This window comes from Bolinopsis microptera, chromosome 10 (genome assembly GCF_026151205.1).
Source record: "Bolinopsis microptera isolate Bmic1 chromosome 10, MBARI_Bmic_1.0, whole genome shotgun sequence".
NCBI classification, from domain to species: Eukaryota; Metazoa; Ctenophora; class Tentaculata; order Lobata; family Bolinopsidae; genus Bolinopsis; species Bolinopsis microptera.
Window position 1 is genome coordinate 16058497 of NC_087081.1, and position 25100 is coordinate 16083596.

The following is a 25100-nucleotide window of genomic DNA, read 5'->3' on the forward strand; positions in this document are numbered from 1 at the left end:
CAGCAGGTAATAACTTAAAACGTTTTCTGTCCTTGATAAATTATGATATAAAAATCAATACATTAAAAAATCATGCTTATAGAATATCTTCTTATTTACAAAGCATCGTACTCGATTGTTCGATTACAGTTGTTAAGTGATGCTTATCATAACGCGGAGGTGTCTTAACAGCTCAATTACAGATGTTCCCGAACATACTTCTAGAAGAGGAGGATTAGTACCGTGACGTCACGCGAGGGAGTGTGACGTCACACTCCCTCACGTGACGTAACCAGCATTATATAGATGTTCCCGAACATACTTCTAGATCTCCGACGAAACCCAGTTTTAACATCCGCACTGCACAGTATTTGTACAGATACTAAACGGTTGTGTCTAGTTTAACACAATCTCTTGCATGCATTGCTGGAAAACTTATCCGTTATCAAAAGGAGACTTTTAATACAGATAGGGTTTAAAATTGTTCGAAGTAAATATCGAATTAACGGAATCGAATGATCGAGTTCAATTGTACGTGAGAGTAAGCACGATCAGTAAAACTCGTTTAGTTGCAGTTCTTTGTTTCGTGTGAGAATAGCTGTTCTTGATTTCACCGTTTTAGTGTGAACTTTAAGTTGATAGCTGAACGTCTAGTTGATAGCTGAACGTTTAGTTGGCAGTTGGACTTCAAGTTGATAGTTGTTAGCAATGGTGCAAGTTGAGGATTACAATGAGGCCACGGAAAACCAGGCAGCGGTTAACGGTCGACCCAAGTCTAAACTTTCAGTGAGATATTATCTAGTTTAATTTATGATGTAAATTAATAATACGTTTGTCGAATTGCTTTTGTGTCGATTTTACTGCTCTTATCAGCTAACATTATCTCTGTATTCACCGTGTTCATTGAACCATGGGGAGTAATCAAAATCAAAATGACAGTGAAAACATTAAGATCATCATCGGGAAACTCCTCGATAAGGCTGAAATACCTATCTCCACTTTTGACAGTGTTCAAAGTTGTACGAGCCATTATCAAGCGACTCGATCAGTTTACGGTTTCGTTACTTGAAAGTTGTGCTAAGTTTCTCGGTATTGCTCTTGCTGATCAGAAGGGTTTCAAAATCTTTGCTAAGCCAGCTCTTATGAATCGTATTTATTTCGGTTTCAGAGCTCTCTTGCCCGCAAAATGTAAAGATTGTGGCGAGGGCTATGTTATTGACCACGAACCTCAGGTACCGCCTTTTTTCAACTGCTCTACAATTTTGTTATGTTGTACGTTTACCGATAACAAAACCAAATAAAACCCAATTTCAGGAGAAAAATGGGAACGGGAAGGATAAAAAGAAAGAAGGAGTGGAGGACTTGAAGCAAGAATTAGATATGGATTGGCACAGGATACCTTGGAACGAAGTTTGCACTCGTCTTGAAACCAACATTGAAACTGTAAGTTCTATTTGTTTGCTAACTTCTAAACCTATTATGGGCCAGTTTCCAGATTAAAAAAACAAAACTTTCCAGTCATTTTACTAACTTAATTTATGACTAATGATAGGTATTCCATATCACAACCAGGGTTTGACACAGCTAAAATTCGAAGAGATATTTGCCCGGGAAGGTCCCAATAGATTGACCCCAGCCAAAACGACCCCTGAGTGGATCAAGTTTTGTAAACATTTGTTTGGAGGTTTTGCAACTCTCTGTGGGTCGGTGCTATCCTCTGCTTCATCGCTTACGGTATTACTTGCTGCCAGGGACAAAAGGATTTCGCGATTATTTTGGCCAAAAATCGCAATACTGCGATTTTTAACGACTGTACATTAAACTATGCATAAAATTTGTCGCAAATAATGGGAAAATCGCGATTCCGTACATGCCGCGATTTCCTTTTGTCCCTGCTTGCTGCTAACTAATAAATTCTTGATTACCCTTAATTACCCTTAATTACCCTCTCTTGCTCTTAACTTATTGATTACCTACGGTAACGAGTTTAGATTGAATAGGAATGTGCTGATCAACTTGGAATGGAATATCTTTGTGAAAATAACATAATAAAATTATGGAATATTATAGAATATTATGGAATATTATGGAATATTATGGTCTAGTTCCATGTTTAGAATCACTGTTACACAGCACCTACTGTAAATCAACATCTAGATCTCTGATGATGTCCAGTAGGGTGTTGAGTCACCAGTAGCAGGTATGTTCACAATCCTTGTGGCACAATCATTATGGCACAATCATTGTGGCACAATCATTGTGCTGTTCAGCCGTTACCTACAAACTACTCCAGGAATCCAGTCCTCAAAATACATTGACCCTCCTGAGGATAACGTTTACTTGGGAGCAGTGCTGACGTTTGTGGTGGTGGTCACTGGCATCTTCGCCTATTATCAGGTATTATACACTGGCATCTTCGCTTATTATCAGGTATTATACACTGGCATCTTCGCCTATTATCAGGTATTATACACTGGCATCTTCGCTTATTATCAGGTATTATACACTGGCATCTTCGCCTATTATCAGGTATTATACACTGGCATCTTCGCCTATTATCAGGTATTATACACTGGCATCTTCGCTTATTATCAGGTATTATACACTGGCATCTTCGCCTATTATCAGGTATTATACACTGGCATCTTCGCCTATTATCAGGTATTATACACTGGCATCTTCGCCTATTATCAGGTATTATACACTGGCATCTTCGCTTATTATCAGGTATTATACACTGGCATCTTCGCCTATTATCAGGTATTATCACTGGCATCTTCGCCTATTATCACTATCTGGTATTGTACAATTTCATTCAGGTTTTAAGTGTTATGTTACCACCTCCATGATATTTCCCCCATACCGTATTCTGTGCAGAAGGTCTAATTTCTGTGAAAAGTTACAAATTCCCATACATAAGGTCTAAGGATCGAGATAATCGTTCATCACAATATAATTATCAGTTAACAACCTATTATCTAATCCCCGGCCTTAACCAGGAAGCAAAATCAGCAGCCATAATGGACAGCTTCAAGAAGATGGTTCCCCAAACAGCTTCAGTAATACGGGGTGGGAAAAGGTCCGCGGTTGAAGCAGAAAATCTGACAATCGGAGATTTGATTGAAGTTAAAGGAGGAGACAAACTTCCAGCAGACATCAGAGTAATCAGCTGCTCTAGTTTTAAGGTAACGGCTTCAATTCAGCTAATATTTTAGTGTAGCACCACTGTGAAGTCCCGACCAGTTTAATAATCAATCAATTAATCAATTATCCAATCATTAATTAAGTAATTACCTAAATTATCAAGCTGAAATCCAGGTGGACAACTCGTCACTGACCGGAGAGTCGGAGCCTCAGTCACGTGGTAAAGACTGCACTGATGACAACCCAATCGAGACAAAAAACCTGGCTTTTTTCTCTACCAACGTGGTTGAGGGGACAGCCAAGGCTATCGTTATTTCGTGTGGAGATAAAACTGTCATGGGTCGTATTGCTTCTCTGGCATCTTCCCTGGGAACTGAAAGTAAGTATTCAGATTTTTGTCATCATTTTTAGATTTTGACCGACAAATTATGAAAATGTGATGCCCATTTATCGCCCAATTTTGCCAATTTATGAACCTCAAATTTTGGTCAAATGGATATGGGCCGCCTGGCCCCCTCAGTTGTTAGTCAGTTTGTGTGTTCTGTAGTTATTATACCTAACTTTTAATATTGAGTCTTCATTTGTACAATACTTCATATTTTTCCTGTAACGCTCTAAGATTTTCAATAATTAATCTTGTTCTGATAATCGATAATAATGACAGTATCCCACCTCAGAGACACCTATCGCTATCGAAATAGAGCATTTTATCGCCATAATCTCTGGAGTCGCTGTCTTCCTCGGAGTTACGTTTTTCATCCTTGCGTTTCTCCTCGACTACGAGCCGTTAGAGGCTGTTGTGTTCCTAATTGGTATTATCGTGGCTAATGTCCCCGAGGGTCTCCTTGCAACTGTCACCGTGAGTCTATAATAAAGTTGTGATAAAGTTGTGATAAAGTTGTGATAAAGTTGTGATAAAGTTGTGATAAAGTTGTGATAAAGTTGTGATAAAGTTGTAATAAAGTTGTGATAAAGTTGTAATAAAGTTGTGATAAAGTTGTGATAAAGTTGTGATAAAGTTGTGATAAAGTTGTGATAAAGTTGTGATAAAGTTGTGATAAAGTTGTGATAAAGTTGTGATAAAGTTGTGATAAAATTGTAATAAAGTTGTAATAAAGTTGTGATAAAGTTGTGATAAAGTTGTGATAAAGTTGTAATAAAGTTGTGATAAAGTTGTGATAAAGTTGTGATAAAGTTGTGATAAAGTTGTGATAAAGTTGTGATAAAGTTGTGATAAAGTCTAAGATAAAGTTGTGATAAAGTCTAAGATAAAGTTGTGATAAAGTCTAAGATAAAGTTGTGATAAAGTGTGATGGTCTTAATTCTCTGTTTTGATTGTCTGATGACTATTTATCAAGGCTTCACGAATAATTAATTAGATTTCAGCTTACAAATTTTTAAAACTTTAATCATTTATCTATTAATAAATTTTTATTTATTAATGTTTATTTGTTAATTAATTTTTATTTACTTCTGTTTCTATCTGTTTCGAAAAGAATAAATGGCAGAATTTTTACTGTAACATACCTTACTCGGGGATATTATAGCGGGTTAATTTATGACTGGGAAAATTAATGACCGGGAAAAATATGGCGGAATTTTCCAAAACCCACCACTTTATCCCAGTCATAATATTCCCGAGTAAGGTATGTTCAATCTAAGGTGTGTCTGACGCTGACTGCTAAACGTATGGCAAAGAAGAACTGTTTGGTGAAAAACTTGGAAGCTGTAGAGACACTGGGATCTACCTCCACCATCTGCTCTGATAAAACCGGAACTCTTACCCAGAACCGAATGACAGTCGGTTAGTGGATCTCATGATTTGAAACCTTTTACTTTCATCTAATAATACAGAATTTGGCAGCAATGAACTAATATAAAAAACTATGGCGACAAGGAATGTTTAAATCTGGAGGGGGATTTGTTAAAAAAATATATATAAGTGATACGAAAAGTTGTTTTAGCAGAAGCTTTCAAAATACATGTGTAAATCGTCTTCAGCTGTTCAATGTTTAAATGCTTATTTGTAAAGCTGATCTTATAAGTAAAAAAGTTAAGTCGAAATCATGCAGCAGTTTGGTCTGTAGAGTGTGTTAACTTATCCATTACGTTTATGAAATACAATTGGGAAAAAATTGAAAAATTAAGAACCAATTACTAATAAAAATCAAATCATATTATATTTATATCATTACAGTATTGAAGATCTTTGTAATTATCAAAATATCCCGGCTCTTTTCTCACTTCCCCCACGATCAGCACTCGTTTCAGGTTTATCTAAATACATAGGATTTAAATAACTCGCTATTTGAATTTTATCAATTTCCCCTATAATGCTTTTCATTCTCGACTGAAAGTCTTCTGGTCCAGGCTCTGATTTCCTATAATTGCTTCTCTTTGAAAGCAATTCTTTGCCTTTTCCACGATCAGCTCTCTTTTTAACTTTGCTGTATTTGCCAGATAATCCTGATGTTTTGTGTTTTTCAGCTTTGGCCTACTTTTTTGCTAAGTTTTGGAACACGTTCTTGTTTTTCCATTCTATGTTTTGTCTCAATTTTTGCTCCTTCTCTGCTCTTTCCAGGACATAATATTTGGTAATCGTATTCACCAACTTCCACCGACCATTGATAAGACAGAACAGGCACTGATATCTTTACTGTCACCTCTCTCTCCGAACCCATACCTGCAGTCCATCATATTAATGTGTTCCATATTATATTATAAAGATATTACATGTTAGTGTCAGTGCCTAATAATAATATTGAAATTGAAATGTTATCAAATTCATAAAATTGCTGCCGAATAACATAAATCGGTGAAAGAAATCTCATGAATGACGTGGAGTTATCAAGCAATTGGTCATGTATGGTAATTGATAATATGTTTTAGTTAATATGGCAAATCATTGCAGCACAAATAATTAGCAATTTATTTGACTAGATAAGGGTCGGTTAATGATCTTGAAATTGGGATGAGTTGTCATTCCAGAATGTATATTGTAGATTATATCTGTATCGTAGTATTTAAAAGTTTAAATCAGAAGCCATATCAAATGACAGTAAGCCTTGTCAACTGTAACTATATTTTTAGTATCAACTTTGTAAATTTCACATCGGAAGGACGAGAAGAGTAGGAACTAGAAGAGTTCAGTAAGAAAACAGCACTCTAAGAAACTGACATAAAAATGAACACAAACCTACGAACGAGTAATAGCATGACGTGATAATTCAGTCTTACATCAATCATATAATATCAAATTACAGATCTAGATTCTACAATCTACATCCTATGAAGCTATGAGGTTTTCTTACTATACTGACGGATTTGGCGAATAAGTTTTATAAGTCTATAATTTAAGTAACTCCTCTCACTAAATCGCCCGCCCAAATGTCTAAGAATTCTTGTATGATTGTAAAAAATTAATATTTAATTTTATTTATCGAAATAATTTAAGTAAATTTAAATATTACATTTAAAAATCTAGGTAAACTATAGGTTAAAATATAATATTAATCATAAGCTAAAATGTACTAATCTTTGTATTCTAAATGGGGAAAAAGAAGAAACATTGTCAGTCAGTCGAGAAAATTGTCAGTCAGGCTATATGGCAGCTTTGTAGATGTTGTGACTATGCTAGTAGTGGTCCCAGGCTTGCGACTGGAATTGCGGTGTTAAATCGATTTAATGGTACCAACGATCCACCTCCCACTTGTTGTTTGGTACTTAGCATTAATAGTGTTAGCTGTAGCCATTTATAGCGAGAATCTTAAAACTAAAGGGGATGACAAGGAAAAGAGGAAGGAAAAAGAATAACGGGACAAACAATTAATTAAAGTATTCATAGGAGCATTAGATATTGTAATTACAAGCTTCAATAATAAATCACTGACTAAAACTTCTAATTAAAATGACACTTGGTACGCTCGCCCATTTTCACTGGTCAGTCTGAACTTCGGTTTAGCACGTTGTACACTTATTCACCTAAGTTTCAGAATTTGTTCAGTTTAGCAGAGTTAGTACCCGTGTTTCAATAAATCAAAAGATATCAGGGGAGTTCTTTAATAATGTTACGGTCATCTAGAATACCGAACTTCCTGAAAACGTTATCATATTTCCTCAGACAACGTTTAATGCCTTTAATCAGTCTATCACGGCTATATCCTCTATCAATTAGAATTTTGAATATTTTGTGAAGATGGGAGGTAAAGATATCCAATCTAGTGCAAACATTACCATATCTAAGAACTTGACTTGAAAAAACGTTGTAGCCAACCTCGGTTGGGATGTTACTGTGAGGAAATGTAAGGGATACAACATGAAAATTAAAATCATCAGTTTTGTTATACACTGATATTTCTAGTCCTTCTGTGGAAATATTAATATTTAAATCAAGGTAGTTAATGATTTTATTATTGGAACCAGCTCGCTCCATCTCCAATGAATTAGGATAAATATCTTTAATCAATTTATGAAAGTAAAGGTAGTTAATAATACAGCAGGGTGTCAGAATTATTGGCGTGTTTGAAATTTTATGTGTATTTTATGATGAAATCAATATTTTTCGACGGGTCATAACTTTACTTCTGAATGTCGAAATTACAAAATTCAAAAACTGGTCTGTAGACAATCGTTTGAACTTTTTCTTAATTTCAGAATTTTGTGTTGATGTACCTCAAAACCCATAATTTAGGCCGTTATTTAAAGGGCCGATTCCATACTTGGTTAGATTTACGAAGGAGTAAGGGATTTATGTGTAATTTTTTTTTCGGTGAATTTTTTCTGAAATTATTCTTTAGACTAAAGTGCACAGTTCTTCAGGCTATAGCGAAACATATAGAAAACTATAGATTTTATAAAAGCTCTCTTTCTCCTCTAACTGACCCAATAAAATATAGTCGGGCGGACTCATCCCAGAATTCAGGGGAAGCAGCCGAAGGCTTCAAGTCCAATAATCAAAATTTTTCTCTTTCGTCGTGATTATCGACGAAATTTAACTTCTTTCGGACTTCGTTTTTAGACTGAACTGTAGTATAAAGGATTATCTACCGAATGATCAGGACTCTATAGGAAACTGACCCTCAGAAGTCAAGTAATGATCGTTTCTAAAAGCTTGGGTAAGCTAAAATTTCACGCAAAATTGTCTACGCGCCAATAATTATGACACCCTGCTGTAGATAAATCGTCAACATATCGTTTATTATTGGATAATATCTTTGCTAATCCCATTTTCTTTTCCTGAAGTAAACGTTTCATATAATTAAATTCCTTTTTGCCAACAGTGAGATCAGCTATAGGGGAACTTGAGTTTCCACCCATAGGAATACCCTTGGTTTGTATGAATACAATCCCACCGAAGACGACATAAGTGTTATGAATAATAAATTTAACAGCCTCTTTTAGGTCATCTTGACTAAAGCAGGCATGAGAATCATAGGTTTTATTGGAAAAGAAACATGTATTACTGTCTCTTTTAGAAATACAAATATATCTATTACGGTCTGAAAATATTAAATCAACAACTTCATTAATCATATTCTCTACTTCAATCAAGTCTAATCTGTATAATAAAAAAAAGTATAATAAAAACTATCCTCAGCGCATGTTTGGTACGATTTGAAGATTCTGAAGGGAGATACTGTTCCCGGGAAACGAGAAAGAGAGTTTGATTTGGTGAGTGTTGTTCATTGCTAGCTACATGTTCATTGCTAGCTACATGTTCATCGCCAGCTAAATGTTCATTGCTAGCTAAATGTTCATTGCTAGCTAAATGATCATTGTTAGCTACATGTTCATTGAGTACTAAAACTATATATATACATCAGTGATCGAGAGAAGTCTCGGCTTCAGTTTGACCAAGAAAAGTCTAATATTTTTTACGTGGTTATTTATTATTTTCTGATAACCTTTTACCCCAGAAAGAACCGACCTGTAATGCGCTGATAAGGATCGCGACACTTTGTAACAAAGCTGGATTCTTATCTGGACAGAGCGACAAACATGTCCTTCAAAGGTAGGCTATTGTAAGCGCGAAATAAGAATTAGGTTGTACATACAGCATTCTTGGCACTCATTTTTAGGTTACATTAATTGTAGGTGAATAATCCGAATACTAAATAAGCACCACTGTAACGTTTACGGTTTATGGCTGTCACGGTTTTATTCAGTATGTTTTGGAACGCGCGTATATCTTTAAGTGGTTAAAATTTGATATCGACAATTCAACATACTGTTTTTTTAGCGGTTCGAATCGCGCGCGCGAATATCGATTATTATACATTTGTATAACTAATTTGGATTTTGGTAGCAAACATAACATTAATAATGTACAATAATTAAGTTCAATTAGTAGTAAACTTATAGCAACAGTTGAATCGTATTTGTGTGATTAAATTTGCATGCCTTAAGAACGACAAACTTAGTCCAAATTTTGACTAAAATTGTTGTAAACCAAATTTTTTGAGACTAAATTTTTCGGCGACTAATTTAAAAGCAGACCAATATTTCAGTAGAGCATATATGACATGAATATTATTGAGCTTACATTATTTATAATTAATATGATGACATCACCGTTCTGAACTACTTTGATTATTACATGTGTAATCCACTGCTTTTATGCTTTCGCATTCTCTTACATCCTTTTCCCATCATATCATATCAGGCAGTATTTGCATCTAGTTTAACTCATTGAAGTGTAATGGAAAAATCAAATAAATGGAATGGAAAATGGTCTCGAAAAGTCGAAAAATGTGACTAAAATTGTTGTAGACTAAAAATTTGCGAAATTTGTGACTAAAATTATGGTATCCAACATTTTTTTAACCGAATTTATTATGAACCAAATTGATTGGCCTTAAGCTCTTAAGGTATGAAAAGTCAAAATAACACACTAGACTGTCTTTTTTCTTATTTTTTACTAATAACCCAGTTCCACAGAGATTGTCAAGGTGATGCCTCTGAGAGCGCTCTGTTAAAAGCAGTAGAGATTGTATGGGTCGACCAAGGTACTACCACTAAAGATGTGCGCAAGAATCATAAAAAAGTGATCGAAATTCCTTTCAATTCCACCAACAAATATCAAGTGAGATTTCAGGATAATCGGTCGGATGTGTAACTGTGTACTTTGTTAGAAATTTATATTTATATTGAGATTACTTTGTGTATATATTATACACATGTATGTACACTAGGATGAAGAAGACCCGAAAATACCTTTCGACTATTGTTTAGCAATTACCCTAAAACTTCGCATTTCACCCACTTTTCCTGATAGATTGATATCTGAGTTTAAGGTCTTTTAAAATCTGGTTCAGCGATTTAAAACGAAGTGCGCAAAACATTACAGCAGATTGTTTTAGTGATCGATAGCCTCAGTAATCAGCATTGCAATAAGAACATAATTCAAATTCAAATTTATCAAATTTATCAATTATACAATTTCAATTTACTCTCACATAATATATTGTATCACTACTATATCTCATTTACCCTGTTTTCACTTGGAAAGAATTAAATACATTTTGTAATATGGTGAATGATGAGAATAATTAATCATATTATATGAAGTGAAGGGTACTGAATATTAAAATGTAAAATGAAGAGTTCGGAATTTGTGAGTAACCGGGGTACCCAGTAGCCTATAGGCTTTAAAGAGCGTTCACTGGATAAACTATGTGATAATGCATAATTTATTGTAAATATAATATATGTTTCAGAATTATGTAATGTAACGTGATGGAAATATTTTAAGCGGGCATATCCTGTCCAAACCCAGGATGCACTACAAGAAGAATTTGTTTTAACTTTGTATGAATGAAAAGCATTAATAGGTATCAACATTAATTATAGGTACTGATGTCCAATGTCCATGTGCATGTTAAACCCGGCTAGGTTTATCTAAACTTACCACCAAAGATGGATTCATAAACTTTCACTTCAGAGATACCATGGCCTAACGTCCCCTGGGTTTGATCTGATATATAGATCATGTCTCCTACTGCACTGTTACAGTTCAGGTTGAAAGTCTGAGCTTCTTGGTCTGTTGGGTTGTCATTGTCGACTTCTGAAACATTAATTTAGGCTGTTACATGTGTTTGATATAAAGCTGAGTTTTATTTAATAAGGTGTCATATCAATGTTGGTGTCCTACTAATATGTCCATATTATGTTGCACGGATTCCTTATAAACCAAACCTGTGATAGTTCCACAGTTTCCTGTCTCAGTTTCCAAACTGTACACTTTAATGACAGTGTCTAAGATTCGGTGTGCACAGCAGGTATCAAGTCTATTGGTTATCTTGACTGCTCCTATTCTATAATTTCCTGGGAGATACAGTTTCAAGAAGTTCCCCTCCGCATCTCCGTCTTTAACACTGTAGTAAGTGCTGTAGTCTCCATCGTATGCTCTGTCCGGTGATCGCAGCTCGGGGTTGCTGTCGTCCTTATACCAACTTTTGGCTTCGGATTTCTCGATTTTTATTGGAGGAACTGAAACGTATTTGTGAAAGAGCAAGCCAATTAAATTTTTTGAAATCCACAATTTTTGACAGTTTTGAGCTCCAGTTTGTGCAATTCAGTGGTATCCTTACCTATTCCATATATCTCAACTTCAGCTATGTTGTGTCCTGCTTCTGCATCATAATCAGTGAGATACAGCATGTCCCCCACTACACCGTTGCAGTTCAGAGTAAAGGTCCGACCCTCTACACTGTCCACGTACGTGTTACTCACTTCTAAAATATAGTGAAATTCTTATTAGTTGAAGTTCATTGGAATGATAGTTTAGGTAGTACTCATCAACATTAATGATCAAATATTTGCCATGAAAATTTCGAATCGGTCGGTTTTGTTTTTTGTCAACAGGCTTTGTAATAAAATTCACTCACTCAGTTTACATCAACTCACCAGTTATTTTCCCACAGCTCGCCACCTGTGTCTCCCCATTCTCTGTAGAATAGACCCTAACCTCAGTGTTCACCATCCGGGAAACAAAACCTTTCCCTGGTCTACTTGTCATTTTTACGTCAGTGATTTTGTCAGCTTGAGAGAGGTAGAGCTTCAGGAAGTTCCCAGCCACTTCATTATCTTTTACTGAGTACCAAGTATTATAATTACCATCGTATGCATTCTTAGGTTTGTAGTTTGCGTGGTAGTTGAAAGACGTTGATCTGTCCACTGTTAGCTCTTGATCTGAAAGGCAGAAAATCATCAAATGGCAATGTATTTTCAACAGGAACCGCCATAACTCTGAAACCATTAAAAGCTAAAATGATTAGAATATCCCAGCTCATTAGAGTACAGTTTTCAATTTGACTGGCAACATTCCAACTCACTGCAAGTGCAAACATCACACCAATCCCGTCTCCTATCTGGGTTAGTTGTGTAACACCACACCTGTGTGTACTGTCCCTCCGGGTTCCGGCAGTAGTTGTGATCACCTAAACCCTTCTCACCAGCGCTGTGGGTGTGATTTGTTAGAATTCTAGTTGTGATCACCTAAACCCTTCTCACCAGCGCTGTGGGTGTGATATGTTAGCATTCTAGTTGTGATCACCTAAACCCTTCTCACCAGCGCTGTGGGTGTGATATGTTAGAATTGTAGTTGTGATCTCCTAAACCCTTCTCACCAGCGCTGTGGGTGTGATATATTAGCATTCTAGTTGTGATCACCTAAACCCTTCTCACCAGCGCTGTGGGTGTGATATGTTAGCATTCTAGTTGTGATCACCTAAACCCTTCTCACCAGCGCTGTGGGTGTGATATGTTAGCATTCTAGTTGTGATCACCTAAACCCTTCTCACCAGCGCTGTGGGTGTGATATGTTAGCATTCTAGTTGTGATCACCTAAACCCTTCTCACCAGCGCTGTGGGTGTGATATGTTAGAATTGTAGTTGTGATCTCCTAAACCCTTCTCACCAGCGCTGTGGGTGTGATATATTAGCATTCTAGTTGTGATCACCTAAACCCTTCTCACCAGCGCTGTGGGTGTGATATGTTAGCATTCTAGTTGTGATCACCTAAACCCTTCTCACCAGCGCTGTGGGTGTGATATGTTAGAATTGTAGTTGTGATCTCCTAAACCCTTCTCACCAGCGCTGTGGGTGTGATTTGTTAGAATTCTAGTTGTGATCACCTAAACCCTTCTCACCAGCGCTGTGGGTGTGATATGTTAGCATTCTAGTTGTGATCACCTAAACCCTTCTCACCAGCGCTGTGGGTGTGATATGTTAGAATTGTAGTTGTGATCTCCTAAACCCTTCTCACCAGCGCTGTGGGTGTGATATGTTAGCATTCTAGTTGTGATCACCTAAACCCTCCTCACCAGCGCTGTGGGTGTGATATATTAGCATTCTAGTTGTGATCACCTAAACCCTTCTCACCAGCGCTGTGGGTGTGATATGTTAGAATTCTAGTTGTGATCACCTAAACCCTTCTCACCAGCGCTGTGGGTGTGATATGTTAGCATTCTAGTTGTGATCACCTAAACCCTTCTCACCAGCGCTGTGGGTGTGATATGTTAGCATTCTAGTTGTGATCACCTAAACCCTCCTCACCAGCGCTGTGGGTGTGATATATTAGCATTCTAGTTGTGATCACCTAAACCCTTCTCACCAGCGCTGTGGGTGTGATATATTAGCATTCTAGTTGTGATCACCTAAACCCTTCTCACCAGCGCTGTGGGTGTGATATATTAGCATTCTAGTTGTGATCACCTAAACCCTTCTCACCAGCGCTGTGGGTGTGATATGTTAGCATTCTAGTTGTGATCACCTAAACCCTTCTCACCAGCGCTGTGGGTGTGATATGTTAGCATTCTAGTTGTGATCACCTAAACCCTTCTCACCAGCGCTGTGGGTGTGATATGTTAGCATTCTAGTTGTGATCACCTAAACCCTTCTCACCAGCGCTGTGGGTGTGATATGTTAGAATTGTATTCTGTGTAAAATTATCTTTATCCCGGTTACTGCGACAAGTAAAAATGCTCTTATTAGGGAAAGGAGTTTACTCGACGTTTCAATGTAACTACATCGTATTTATGATCTCAAATTATTTGTTATATAGAAGTGTTGAAAGTATTAAAAAAAGAATGTTAGAATTCTTTGTAATATCTTCAACACTAACAGAATCCTTATAAGTTATAATCTCCTGGATTAATTTTGATTTTAAACTGCATTTTAGAAGATGTTGAAGCTATACATATAAACTTTACAGGAAAAAATAAGGTGATTCGCTCCGAGGTCATACATCCGGAGCCAACTTTCAATCATGCTCGAATAACCTAGTCATACTGAGCGAAAGTAGAGCGGAGGTTGTTATCTAACAACCTTGTGATATCCCTGACATTGTTGTTTGGGTTGTGAGGAGTTTGCTCAGTCCACTTCTGACAGCTGTACCCTTCTCGTGTTGTAGATTTAGTTCCACGATATCCAGATCCTTTGTTCTGTCTGTCTATCGCATCCCAACATTCTAGGGCTGAAAATATGATTATCTCATGATATTAAGCATTACATTTAAAGCAGTGGATTGAATCACCGATCATTGGATATAGCAATAAAACTAAAAGTTAGAGTTATATCCAATTCTCTCACCTGCATGAAGTGGTACCACAACGATCACCAGTAGACTTAACAACTTGTAGATTACCATTTGTTGAGCTGATGTGATCGGAATTCGTTAGCGAGAACTGCTTGTTAAGTTTGAGCAGTCTCAAGTTAAAATTCAAAGATTAAAGAAAGACGGAATATTCATATTCGGCATTCGCTCTACATTAGATTATTTGATCCGTATCTCCAAATATTGCACACAGTTTAAATTACACTACAAGGCAGTAATATTATTAATGTAAATAACAGGTTCCTAGTTGTCCGTCAGCCGTACAGATAGACAAACAGACATAATTCTTTGAATTATAATATTGATAGGAGATAAAATCATTGATCACGTGATACTTTGGGAATGGGTGGATTAAAGGGGTTTAATGTAACGGGCCTAACTGGAAGAGTATAGACCGTACGGTTAACGTTATCTTAAATTATTTGTACATGCGAGTTACTGGAAAGATTACAATAATCCCAACACGTATCTAAAATTATTTGTACATGCGAGTTACTGGAATGATAGGTACAACATTTGACAAATAGCATATTCTTTTACCAGTTTCTCTCTTTCTCTCTCTCTCTCTCTCTCTCTCTCTCTCTCTCTCTCTCTCTCTCTCTCTCTCTCTCTCTCTCTCTCTCTCTCTCTCTCTCTCTCTCTCTCTCTCTCTCTCTCTCTCTCTCTCTCTCTCTCTCTCTCTCTCTCTCTCTCTCTCTCTCTCGCTCTCTCTCTCCCTACGAAATATAGGGCTTGTAATGAAAATAAAGAGTGCCTGGTCGGTAACGGTACAAAAAATAAATACTTTGAGTTTGACGGTAAAAAGCTCGAACAGTCGATAATCGATCATTTATCAATTTTGTCTGTTCCATCTGCATTATGGCCATCAAGTGGGTCTTACAGTACAAAGAGTTTGTTGGAATTATAAAGGCTTCGTTGAGAACTTTCTAAAAGTATTATTTGCCAGAGAAGAATGACATTTTCTTGCATCTGGTCCTCGTGCTCAATTTGTCTGAGATTTGGACTTTATAATCCGTAATTAACTCTCGAGAGGAGACCTAATGATAATGTGGAACGAGCCCATGAAAATGAAATCTATGGATATCATGCTAAAAACGTAACTCTCTAAATTAACCAAAACAGTAAAAAATAAAAATCAATATCAAATATTTAATTCTATAAAGGGAAAATGTCTGTTCCATCTGCATCATGGCCATCAAGTGGGTCTTACAGTAAAAAATAATTTTTGAGAATGAGAATTTGGCATTTTCGTCGGGACTCTCAAAAATGCTTATGACGCTTTTAAGTTAAGAACTTTTCTTGCTGATTTGAAGGCCATTAAAGCATTTGATCCAGTCAAAAAAGTTTCAGTTGTATATCTTTTACGGTTTTTGCGGAAAGTCGCGTTAAAGTTGATGCCGTGGTGTCAGTAAAATGGTACGGATCCATCCATATACAGGATTAAACAGGATTGTAGTAGTAGTAAATCTTTCAAAGTACGAAATATCTCTTTAAAAGAGCATCCTAGGCACCTTATAGATATCAAAACGCATAAAAAAGAAAACAAAAACATCAACCATCTTCTAACTTCTTCCACTCCTCCCTATCTAAAGCTAAAAATCTAAGGTCTTCGAAATCAGTCAAATTCTTAAGTCTAATATCAAGATTTCTACTAGTCAAGTCTTTTCTAATAACATCTAATAAGTTTAAACATGGTCTACCCCGTCTCCCTTCCATAAAAATATCAGAATTTATAGCAAATAACATAGAGGTGTATGCTGGTGAGTCTTCCTGTCCTCTTAAGATATGTCCTAACATTCTCCATCGAAACTTAGAGACTCTCACAGACAAGGGAGTGACATAACAACGATTAAACAGGATTAAACATAATTTTGTCAATGAGAGCCCTAACACTCACGTCTTGACTATACATCAATATAGAAATAAATAAATAAACAATGTGCAAGAGTGTTCTTAAAATAAAAATTTAAAAAATCATAAAAATTTAACTTTGTCACATCTTTGTTGAAAAAGAAACAAGAGAAAATAAAATAATTTAATTCCCTCCATCCATATATATATATCGTCTCGCTTTATATATACTAGTAGGAACCCGTATAATATAACCCTAAACGGTGTCAAGACTCAAGATACTAAAATAATTATTACCTATTTAATTGGCCAATTTTTTATTTTCTCATGCTGATTTGGAGGCCATTAAAGCATTTGACCCAGCCAAAAAAGTTTCAGTTGTATATCTTTTACGGTTTTTGCGGAAAGTCGCGTTAAAGTTGATGCCGTGGTGTCAGTAAAATGGCACAGATATATATCGTCTCGCTTTATATATAGTAAGATATATATACTATATATAGTAAGATAAACCGCTGTGATATTCATTTTAAGACCACACTCCGTTCCCTGACCACAAGTTCTCCTCAAGGTATCAGTACACGAGATGCCAGATGAAGATCAACATTTACTGGTGATGAAAGGCGCTCCTGAGCGAATCTTAGACAGATGCTCCTCTATTCTTATTGAAGGAGAAATTAAAGACATGCCTGCCGACAGGTTTATTAACTTTTAAACGTTTGGTTTTTTAACACCCAGCAGAATATTCCCTTTACTTTTCCTCATACTTGTTTCATTCATGATACGAACAAAATAATCTTTCAGTTGCCTTATCTTATTATTATCTATTCGTCTTATATTCAGTGAATACCGAGCGCAGTTCGAATCCTCCTACATGAAACTTGGAGGAATGGGAGAGCGGGTGCTGGGTTTCTGTCATTCATTCCTTGATAAAGAGAAATTCCCTAAAGGATTTGAGTTTGACAATGAGGAAGGTTTGACCACGTTGTACATTTTAATTATACATTGTACATTGTACATTGTACATTGTACATTGTACATTGTACATTTTAATTTTATTGCTCTTTAAGGTTAACATTTTCGAAGACCGACATTGTTTTGTACCTTCCCAGGATGTACAAATTGAAAGATATTTGTTTTGACACGTGACTTAAGTTTTAATTCGTTAATGCTGTTAGATTAAACACTGTTGCGTGTCCCAACAAATATGGTTCAAATCCCATCACTATCCAGATATATACCTAGCATTATCTGTATTATAAACATGTTAACTTGGATATAATATAACAGCAACTTTGTAATCTTTATATTTCAGTTAACTTCCCACTGGAAGACCTCACGTTTGTTGGACTGATGGCCATGATAGACCCTCCCCGTGCCAATGTCCCTGAAGCGGTCGCCAAGTGCAAATCTGCTGGAATCAAAGTTATCATGGTTACAGGAGATCATCCCATAACAGCAGCCGCTATCGCAAAGAACGTTGGGATTATCACCGAGGATGTTGCTATGAAAATGGGTTAGATTGCCATGTTATTTATCTTCTTCCCTCTTGTATTATATTTTGCTATACGATGTTTTTAGTACTTTCTTAATTTATAAGTCACAGAAAACACGGTGAGATATATTTAAAAAACAAAAGTGACAATTTATCTTTTCAACGCCATCATGACCCATCATACCATCTAAGATTAACACAGAGACCATCATGACCCTTCATACCATCTAAGATTAGCACAGAGACCATCATGACCCTTCATACCATCTAAGATTAGCACAGAGACCATCATGACCCATCATACCATCTAAGATTAACACAGAGACCATCATGACCCTTCATACCATCTAAGATTAGCACAGAGACCATCATGACCCTTCATACCATCTAAGATTAGCACCGAGACCATTATGACCCTTCATACCATCTAAGATTAGCACAGAGACCATCATGACCCTTCATACCATCTAAGATTAACACCGAGACCATCATGACCCTTCATACCATCTAAGATTAGCACCGAGACCATCATGACACATCATACCATCTAAGATTAGCACAGAGACCATCATGACCCTTCATACCATCTAAGATTAGCACCGAGACCATTATGACCCTTCATACCATCTAAGATTAACACAGAGACCATCATGACCCTTCATACCATCTAAGATTAGCACCGAGACCATCATGACCCTTCATACCATCTAAGATTAACACCGAGACCATCATGACCCTTCATACCATCTAAGATTAGCACCGAGACCATCATGACACATCATACCATCTAAGATTAGCACAGAGACCATCATGACCCTTCATACCATCTAAGATTAGCACCGAGACCATTATGACCCTTCATACCATCTAAGATTAGCACAGAGACCATCATGACCCTTCATACCATCTAAGATTAGCACCGAGACCATTATGACCCTTCATACCATCTAAGATTAGCACAGAGACCATCATGACCCTTCATACCATCTAAGATTAACACAGAGACCATCATGACCCTTCATACCATATAATGAAAACTTCTGTAGAAACACGTGACATGTGACTTCACACCACGTGTTATGACGTCACACTCTCTGTAGAAACGGGAGAAGAGTCCAAGACGGCAGTTGTGAACGGAACTACACTAAAAGACATGACTGATAAGGATCTTGACAAATTGCTCCTGGAGCATGAGTAAGAGTCTAAGAATTTAAACTATGATCGATTTTTTGTATTTGTTTGCGATTTGGGGATCTGTTTCTACTTTTCTGTATCAAATTTAAATTTTTTGGTCGCATATATGAATGGTTTATCACCTCAATTAAATATTAATTGAACAGTTTCTGATTATTTCCTATGTTAACACAGAAACTCACCCTTCGTTCTCAGAGAGATAGTGTTTGCACGAACCTCACCACAACAGAAGTTAATTATCGTAGAGGCATTCCAGCGAGCGGGCCAGATTGTGGCTGTTACCGGTGATGGTGTTAACGATTCCCCTGCTTTAAAGAAAGCTGACATCGGTATGTTGGTAACTGTTGGTAACTGTTGGTAACTGTTGGTAACTGTTGGTAACTGTTGGTAACTGTTGGTAACTGTTGGTAACTGTTAATGATTCCCCTGCTTTAAAGAAAGCTGATATCGGTTAGTTGGTAACTGTTGGTAACTGTTGGTAACTGTTAATGATTCCCCTGCTTTAAAGAAAGCTGATATCGGTTAGTTAGTAACTGCTGGTAACTGTTGGTAACTGTTAATGATTCCCCTGCTTTAAAGAAAGCTGACATCGGTTAGTTGGTAACTGTTGGTAACTGTTGGTAACTGTTGGTAACTGTTAATGATTCCCCTGCTTTAAAGAAAGCTGATATCGGTTAGTTGGTAACTGTTGGTAACTGTTGGTAACTGTTGGTAACTGTTGGTAACTTTTAATGATTCCCCTGCTTTAAAGAAAGCTGATATCGGTTAGTTGGTAACTGCTGGTAACTGTTGGTAACTGTTAATGATTCCCCTGCTTTAAAGAAAGCTGACATCGGTTAGTTGGTAACTGCTGGTAACTGTTGGTAACTGTTAATGATTCCCCTGCTTTAAAGAAAGCTGATATCGGTTAGTTGGTAACTGCTGGTAACTGTTGGTAACTGTTAATGATTCCCCTGCTTTAAAGAAAGCTGACATCGGTTAGTTGGTAACTGTTGGTAACTGTTAATGATTCCCCTGCTTTAAAGAAAGCTGACATCGGTTAGTTGGTAACTGTTGGTAACTGTTGGTAACTGGTGGTAACTGTTGGTAACTGTTGGTAACTGTTAATGATTCCCCTGCTTTAAAGAAAGCTGACATCAGTTAGTTGGTAACTTCGTTTTAGCAATGTTGCCCTCACAATATAAGAGTGTCAGAAACATGTTTTCATTACACATGTTACAATACATTGATTGTTGCATGTCCTTGTTCGTCCTTTCTGGTATATTGGACAATGTCAAAGAGTGTCTTTTTACCGATAAGTCTCCTCCCTCACTCCCAATATCCCTCCCTCCTAGGTATTGCTATGGGTATTTCCGGATCGGACGTCTCCAAAGAAGCCGCTGACATGATCCTTCTTGACGACAACTTTGCGTCCATTGTGGTGGGAGTGGAAGAGGGCCGCCTCATCTTCGATAACTTGAAGAAGTCTATCGCTTACACTCTAACCTCGAACATTCCTGAAATATCTCCCTTTCTCTTCTTTATCGTGCTTTCCATTCCTCTTCCTTTAGGTACAGACATCTGAACACAGCAGTATATTGAAACTATAAACAAATATTGAAAATATTGCCATACATCTGAAAAGGTCAAGAACATTTCTGATGCGATTGGTGGAAATAAGAACTTAAAAACATGAAATAAACGAAGACTGACCTTGACACTTACAGGTACTGTCTGTATTCTCTTTATCGATCTGGGAACTGATCTATGGCCAGCTATCTCTCTGGCTTATGAAAAGGCTGAATCTGACATCATGCAAAGATTACCTCGTGATCCAATCAAAGACAGACTCGTGAACGAAAGGTAAGAGTATTAGTGCCCTAGTCTTGATCAGCAGTACGTTCACCGGGGATTCAAGCCATTATAAAAAGAAGACGATAAATGTATTATCTAACAGACCTCCGTCCTCAAGTCTAATAACTACCAACATTTCCTTAGTGACAGATAAATGACTCACTCTTTTTCAGGTTAATCTCCCTTTCGTACGGTCAGATCGGAATGATACAAGCATCTGCGGGTTTCTTCACCTACTTTGTCATAATGGCAGAGAACGGCTTTAAACCCAGCACTCTTATCGGCATCCGTAAATATTGGGACGATAGAAATAACGAATCTGTTGCTGATTCTTATGGTCAAGAATGGGTGAGTTTTAAAATTTATTATTTTTCTGATCTTTGTCCCATTAGACTTGCACTTATAAACTTAACATTTTTCCTGAAGTTTATAATCAAATCTTAAACAAAAATCAAATTGAAATATCACAAAGAATTTAGATATTAAACATAACACAACTTATTGTACAGTCGTACGCAGACAGGAAAGTTCTAGAGTACACCTGTCATTCTGCCTTCTTTGTCAGTATCGTTATCGTACAGTGGGCTGATGTCATCATCTGCAAGACTAGAAAACTCTCCGTCTTTACTCAAGGTACTATTTTTTATATGTTTTTTCAACAAAATATTTTCTTTTTAAGTGTTAACCAACTTGAATTGATAAATGGTCGAGGATACTGTTTCGTTTAATAAATAGGGTTGAAAAGGTGATTATTATCGAACGATGAACAGTACGATATTTTGTTCCATTAACAAGTATGTTTACTTGTAATTGCGTATTTTCAAATATAGTCGCACATTTTCGCATTATTAATAAACTGTTTTCTCAGGAATGAACAACTGGGTTCTGAACACGGGGATATTGTTTGAGACGGCGCTGGCTGCCTTCATGTGCTACACTCCTGGTCTTGATAAGGCTCTCAGAGTATATCCTCTCCTGTGAGTAATATACCCTCTCTTGTATAATAAACAAGGCTCTCAGAGTATATCCTCTCCTGTGAGTAATATACCTTCTCTTGTAATATAAACAAGGCTCTCAGAGTATACCCTCTCCTGTGAGTAATATACCTTCTCTTGTAATATAAACAAGGCTCTCAGAGTATATCTTCTCCTGTGAGTAATATACCTTCTCTTGTAATATAGACAAGGCTCTCAGAGTATATCCTCTCCTGTGAGTAATATACCTTCTCTTGTATTATAGACAAGGCTCTCAGAGTATATCCTCTCCTGTGAGTAATATACCTTCTCTTGTATAATAAACAAGGCTCTCAGAGTATACCCTCTCCTGTGAGTAATATACCTTCTCTTGTATTATAAACAAGGCTCTCAGAGTATATCCTCTCCTGTGAGTAATATACCTTCTCTTGTAATATAAACAAGGCTCTCAGAGTATATCCTCTCCTGTGAGTAATATACCCTCTCTTGTATTATAAACAAGGCTCTCAGAGTATACCCTCTCCTGTGAGTAACATACCTTCTCTTGTATTATAAACAAGGCTCTCAGAGTATATCCTCTCCTGTGAGTAATATACCTTCTCTTGTATTATAAACAAGGCTCTCAGAGTATATCCTCTCCTGTGAGTAATATACCTTCTCTTGTATTATAGACAAGGCTCTCAGAGTATATCCTCTCCTGTGAGTAATATACCTTCTCTTGTATAATAAACAAGGCTCTCAGAGTATACCCTCTCCTGTGAGTAATATACCTTCTCTTGTATTATAAACAAGGCTCTCAGAGTATACCCTCTCCTGTGAGTAACATACCTTCTCTTGTATTATAAACAAGGCTCTCAGAGTATATCCTCTCCTGTGAGTAATATACCTTCTCTTGTATTATAAACAAGGCTCTCAGAGTATATCCTCTCCTGTGAGTAATATACCTTCTCTTGTATTATAGACAAGGCTCTCAGAGTATATCCTCTCCTGTGAGTAATATACCCTCTCTTGTATTATAAACAAGGCTCTCAGAGTATATCCTCTCCTGTGAGTAATATACCTTCTCTTGTAATATAAACAAGGCTCTCAGAGTATATCCTCTCCTGTGAGTAATATACCTTCTCTTGTATTATAGACAAGGCTCTCAGAGTATATCCTCTCCTGTGAGTAATATACCCTCTCTTGTAATATAAACAAGGCTCTCAGAGTATATCCTCTCCTGTGAGTAATATACCTTCTCTTGTATTATAAACAAGGCTCTCAGAGTATACCCTCTCCTGTGAGTAACAGACCCTCTCTTGTATTATAAACAAGGCTCTCAGAGTATATCCTCTCCTGTGAGTAATATACCTTCTCTTGTAATATAAACAAGGCTCTCAGAGTATATCCTCTCCTGTGAGTAATATACCTTCTCTTGTATTATAGACAAGGCTCTCAGAGTATATCCTCTCCTGTGAGTAATATACCCTCTCTTGTAATATAAACAAGGCTCTCAGAGTATATCCTCTCCTGTGAGTAATATACCTTCTCTTGTAATATAAACAAGGCTCTCAGAGTATATCCTCTCCTGTGAGTAATATACCTTCTCTTGTATTATAGACAGCGGCATGTAAACGTTATATTTATATTATAAGTACCTTGAAATTTTATCGCAGCTCGGAATCCACACTAATAACACTACACCCCCAATTAATTTAAATCGGTTAAACTTAATTAATTTATATGTAAATAATGTTAATAATGACTTGTTTAATTAATTTATATGTAAATAATGTTAATAATGACTTGTTTAATTAATTTATATGTAAATAATGTTAATAATGACTTGTTTAATTAATTTATATGTAAATAATGTTATTAATGACTTGTTTTTTAGTTTCTGGTGGTGGCTCCCTGCTCTGCCATTCTCCCTCACTATCTGGTTATACGACGAGGGGAGACGATACTTGCTACGAAGAAATCCTGGAGGTAAAATTTCATTTTTCCAAGATATAGTTTGTTGTTTGTTTCTATGACTTGCTCCAGCTAACTACTACCATTTATATGGTAGGGTTTTATAGTCCAGCGAAATAAGCATTTAGTAGAGGATTTTCATGATTTTATAAGGTTTGTGTGAACCAAAATAACAGAGAGTTGACACAGTAATTATCTTTCAGGATGGGTGGAGAAAGAAACTTATTATTAACAAACCGACGATAAGTTCTATATTGCCATTGTGAATTGGAGTGGTGATTACTTGAAGTTAGATTTTGAACTACTTTTTTAAACGGAAGTCGGAATACTAATTACATTTAAGTATGTACACTGTATAATCTTTCAATATAGGTATAGCAAGGGATTATTAATTAATTGTGTAATCACTGCCGGCTAATATTTAAACCCTGTAAAGTTTATATTGCACATGTTGTGCAACTGTTTTAGGTTTAAATTTTTGATTATATGTACCACGAATCCTGAATTTTTATTTAAACTTGTTAAAAACAATTGACAATGTTTTACTTTGTCACGCGGATCGATAGTCAGTATTGAGATGGTGATTAGTAATAATAATATGGGATTAATAAAGTGTTAAGTAATGGTTAAGATAACATTAAGAGTTAGAAAGAGTTGCAGTACAAACTACCTTATCGGACCTTATTTGGACGGACATTACTTAAACGCTGGAGGCCCTGGCGTTCATCTTAATGTCCGTTCAAATAATGTCCGTTCAATTAATGTCCGTCCAAGTTAAAGTCCGTTGAAATTTTTTCAAAAATTTTTCCATTTCGAACTTTTTGTCCAGAATATGACAACTTTGAGAACTTTATTGAGCCGTAAGTTAACAACGGAAAGATTCTCCTTGGTCTGCCGGAGGCACAGAAAACTCTACTAGTATATTATTAGTATATTATATGATGTTTTCAAGGGTCACTTGGCGGAAAAATTCAACGAAATTATGGCACTCAACAACATAGTTCATGAACTAGTCCCCGCCAACATGACAAACTTGTTCCAGCCTCTAGATATTACGGTAAATCGT

At 36.5% G+C, this 25100-nt stretch overlaps 1 protein-coding gene across 1 annotated transcript; it reads left to right on the forward strand.

Annotated features, from left to right (window-relative positions):
• Nucleotides 1–628: 628 nt before the first annotated feature.
• On the forward strand, nt 629–24277 carry LOC134821749 (sodium/potassium-transporting ATPase subunit alpha-like). Its single transcript, XM_063832494.1, is given in 24 exon segments — nt 629–765; nt 1294–1422; nt 1552–1672; nt 1675–1713; nt 2273–2376; nt 2979–3164; nt 3298–3502; nt 3801–3982; nt 4786–4927; nt 8720–8793; nt 9039–9133; nt 10060–10204; nt 17157–17284; nt 17429–17559; nt 17901–18101; nt 19181–19274; nt 19470–19603; nt 20609–20824; nt 20981–21116; nt 21281–21455; nt 21617–21740; nt 21976–22084; nt 23958–24049; nt 24238–24277. Coding segments are annotated over 24 exon segments (3069 nt in total). The 5' UTR covers nt 629–687; the 3' UTR covers nt 24267–24277.
• Nucleotides 24278–25100: the final 823 nt, after the last annotated feature.